Raw genomic sequence first — 3904 nt, forward strand, 5'->3', positions numbered from 1 at the left:
CAGCAGGAAGGCCACCGTCCACTTGACCACGGAGGTGGTGGTCTCCACGCCGGCGCCGAAGATGTCCCCTACGGTGGCCAGGATGTGCCTGTCGGAAAGCATCCCGCGGTCCTGGGCGGCGCCGGCGTTGTCCGCGTTCATCCTGGCCTGGATCAGCACGTCCAGCATGTTGCTGATGGAGTCGCTGCTGAACTTGCCCTGGGCGGAGCGGACGGTCAGGACGGACGCGGCGCGCCCGGCCGGGGCCCTCCCTCTGGGATCCTCCTCGGTGCCTCGACCCCCCACCCGCACCGGTCATTGCTCGCGGCCTTCTGTGTGCTTTGGGTCGGGCCTCGCTCTGCCGCCCAGGCTGGAGGGCGCGATCACAGCTCCCCTAGCCCCGACCTTCTGGGCTCAGGTGATCCTCCCGCCTCAGCCTCCAACGTAGCTGAGACCACGGGCGTGCACCACCCTGCCTGGCTGCTTTTTTAAATGTTCCCTGTGTTGCTGAGGCTGGTCTTGAACTCCTGGGCTCACGCGATCCTCCTGCCTCGGCCTCCCAAATTGCTAGGGAGACAGGTGTGCGCCACAGAGCCCAGCCATTCGGTCCACGTGTTTGCTGCACCAACTGCATGCCAGGTGCTAGGCTTTGGAGATCCGACTGTGTGCAGAATGGACCCTCCTCCCCTACTCTCCAGACACGTAGCCTACCTGCTGGTCCTCTCTGCCCATCACCCACCTTGTATTGTTCCAGTATTTTTTTCAGCAGATGATTCCGTAACTTGACACAGTTCCGTAACGTCTCCAGTGTTTTGTTGGGGAAAATCTGGGGAGTAAAGAGAATGTCAGATCTGTCCCTCTTCCGTGTTGCTTCTGCAGCCACCGGACCCTCATCTGGGGTGGGTCCTGGCCGTCTCTGGCAAAGTCTCCCTTCCACCCCCGGCACACAGCAGGGGGCCGCCATGCAGCAAGGACAGGTCCAAACAAGGGAGGAGGGAGAGGCCTCCTGTCTCCTCAGCCGGCCATCAGCGTCAAGCGCCGACTGCCACTGCCCAGCCCTTGGGGGAAGACAGACAGCACACCAAAGCTGTGGGCAAGTTCTTTTTCTGTCTTTTCTTTTTTATAGTGACGGGGTCTGTACGTTGCCCAGCTGGCCCCAGACGCCTGGCCTCAAGTGATCCTCCCTCCGCAGCCTCCCAGAGCACTGGGATACAGGCATGAGGCCCCCGTGCCCGGCCCTGGGCAAGTTCCTTAGCCTTGCCAGGTCTGTTTTCTTCTCTGCACAGTGTGGACAGTAAAACCCACCACCACGGAGACTCGAGGATGCTCGGCACAGGCACATGGTGGCGGGAGAACAAACAGGGATCCTCATCGGGGGCATCGGACCCGTGACTCGGAGGCTAACCCGTGTCTGCGGAGAAGCAGCGGCCGCCCTGAGAGGCAGAGGGCATGGAGCTGGGGGCTGAGGCTGTCGGGAGAGGACTGGCCTGGGCCTGCAGGGCCTCACCTTCAGCCAGGGAAACAGGTCCACCAGGCTGTCCCTGCCCAGCGTGTCCAGGATGCCGTCGTTGTAAGTCTGGATGACCTGCACCTCGGGGTCCTTGTCCTTGTAGGACGAGTTGAAGCATATCAGGCAGATGACGTTGGTGATGGCCAGGAAGAGAGGCAGGGAGAGGTCCACGGACTGTCCGCTGCGGGTGGCCAGCATGTCGCACAGCGGCCTGATTTGCTGGCAGACTGCGGGGAGCACAGGCGTGAGGGCGGGCCGTGGACCCGCGCCCCTCGGTCTTCTCCACTGGGGCAGGGACAGACCACGGGTGGCCACGAGGTGGCAGCAGGAGCCAAGAAAAGGCGGCACGGAGGCCCGCACACCTGCCCTCCCCGGACCCCCCAGGCGCCCGGCCTGAGCGGGCTCCCTCCCACGTCCCGCCCCAGTCCGAGTGCCAGGTCCCAGGTCCGGCGTAGCCTCAACCCGGCCCCAGCCCAGCCTCAACCCCGGCCCCAGCCCCAGGTGCAGCCCCAGCCCAGCCCAGCCCCCAGCCCAGCCCCAAGTCCGGACGAGCCCCAGCCCAGCCCCACTCACTGATCGTCTCCAGCTTCTGGTCGCCGTCCTTGAAAAGGGCGAAGGTGGCCATCACCAGCTTCCGGTGCAGCTGCCAGTGTGAGCCATAGTCGGCGAAGGCCACGCCCTTCTGGTTGTCCGACAGGATGTCCAGAGTGGTCTGCAGAGCGGGGGCCTCGGAGTCACACCCCTCCCGCCACCCACCCACCCTGCCTCGGCACCTGCTTGCCCTCCAGGGGAGGCCGCCTCATGGCCCTCTCCCTGCAGGTCAGGAGGGCTCGACAGGATCCCCTGAATGGGAAAGTGGAGTCCTGGGCTTCAGCCAAGAGGGCGGCCGCCGGGCCTCTTTCTGGGGTTTCTGAGCAGAGGAGGCGGCTGGGAGCGGGACAAGCTCTGGGAACACGCCTGTCCTGCGTGCGGGGAGCAGGCGGGCCCGGGGACCGAGGACCGCCCAGAGCCCGGCTTTTGGTCCGGGAGAGCAGGGGCTCAGGCGTCCCGGTGGTGCTGACCCTTCTGCGGCCGCGTGTGTCTGCAAAGCACAGATGTCTGTCCACCCCGGTGCTCCAGGGCAGAAGGGTCCAAAGCCTCCCCCACTCCCAGACCCCACGCCCCCCTGGGAGGGTGCCGGCTGGGTGGGGTTGGGTCCTCGGGAGGCTGGGGGCCTGCTGGCCAGAGGAGTCCTGAGCGGGGGTGCCGGATGGGGCGCCAGTAGTGTTTCGCATGGTCGGCACCCCCTGGCCCAGGGCACGGCGGCAAGCTCAGCAGGGTCATCGCACCCGTGAGCGGTGCTTCTCGTCCAGGGAGCAGCAGCCAGGCGGCTCCCCCGCGCCGCAGCGGCATGGGGACGTGACACGGCCTGCTTCCCAGCCCCCGCGGTGCCGGGCGCCAGAATAAGGGCTCTCTGGGCACCTCCTGGGCTCACGAGAGGTGCACAGGCCCAGAGCCTCGCCTCCAGCACAGGCCAGGGCAGAGAGGGAGGGCGCCCTGCCGCCGGCCTCTGCTCCACCCCACGCCACCCCCTGGGCACCCAGGGGAAATGCCCTCCTCTCATTCCTCCTGCCAAGTTTGGAGGCGGAATGGGGTCTGAGGGGCTGCCCCCTCCCATTGGGCCCGTGTCTGTTTTCTTGTCTTGTGTTTTGGAGTCGGAGTGTCACTCTGTCGCCCACACTGCAGTGCAGTGGCACCCTTACAGCCACTGTGGCCTCGACCTGCTGGGCTCCAGCAATCTTTCCGCCTCAGCCTTCCCAGCAGCTGGAACCACAGGCACACACCACTATGCCCAGGCATTTTTTTTTTCTTTTTTCTTTTTTTTTTTTTTTGAGTCACTTTGAGACTGGAGTACAGTGGTACGCTTGCGGCCATCACAGCCTCAACCTGCTGGGCTTAGGTGATCCTTCTGCCTCAACCTTCCATATAACTGGAGCTACAGACGCACGCCACCATGCCTGGCTAGGTTTTTTATTTATCGTAGAGATGAGGTCTCACCAAGCAGCCCGGGCTGGTCTCGAACCTGCAGGTTCAGGCAATCCACTCGCCTCGGCCTCCCAAAGTGCTGGAATTACAGGCTTAGCTACCGTGCCCGGCCCTGGCTATTTTTTTTTTTTAATTGTAGCGATGAGGTCTCACCAAGTTGCCCAGGCTGGTCTCAAACCCCTGAGCCCAGGCAGTCCTCTTACCTCTGCCTCCCAAAGTGCTGGGATTTACAGGTTAAGCCACTGCGTCCAACCTTGGCTAGTTTTTTGTGTTGTTTTTTTTTTTAATTTACAGATGAGGCCTCACCAAGTTGCCCAGGCTGGTCTCAAACCCGGGGCCTCAGGCGGGGTTGGTGGCTCAGCCTGTAATCCCAGCGCTTTGGGAGGCTGA

At 63.6% G+C, this 3904-nt stretch overlaps 1 protein-coding gene across 1 annotated transcript; it reads right to left on the reverse strand.

The window, feature by feature from the left end:
• Positions 1-3: 3 nt before the first annotated feature.
• LOC103251416 (steroid 17-alpha-hydroxylase/17,20 lyase) lies at positions 4-2953 on the reverse strand (the record flags this gene model as incomplete). Its single annotated transcript, XM_021708534.1, has 5 exons — positions 4-198; positions 719-805; positions 1487-1716; positions 2063-2201; positions 2818-2953. Coding segments are annotated over 5 exons (787 nt in total), but the record flags the coding sequence as incomplete, so codon positions are not given.
• Between the last annotated feature and the right edge of the window lie 951 nt (positions 2954-3904).

The sequence above is a fragment of the Carlito syrichta genome, unplaced genomic scaffold, assembly GCF_000164805.1.
Source record: "Carlito syrichta isolate Samal-C Ts95f unplaced genomic scaffold, Tarsius_syrichta-2.0.1 Scaffold142881, whole genome shotgun sequence".
In the NCBI taxonomy this organism is placed as follows: domain Eukaryota; kingdom Metazoa; phylum Chordata; class Mammalia; order Primates; family Tarsiidae; genus Carlito; species Carlito syrichta.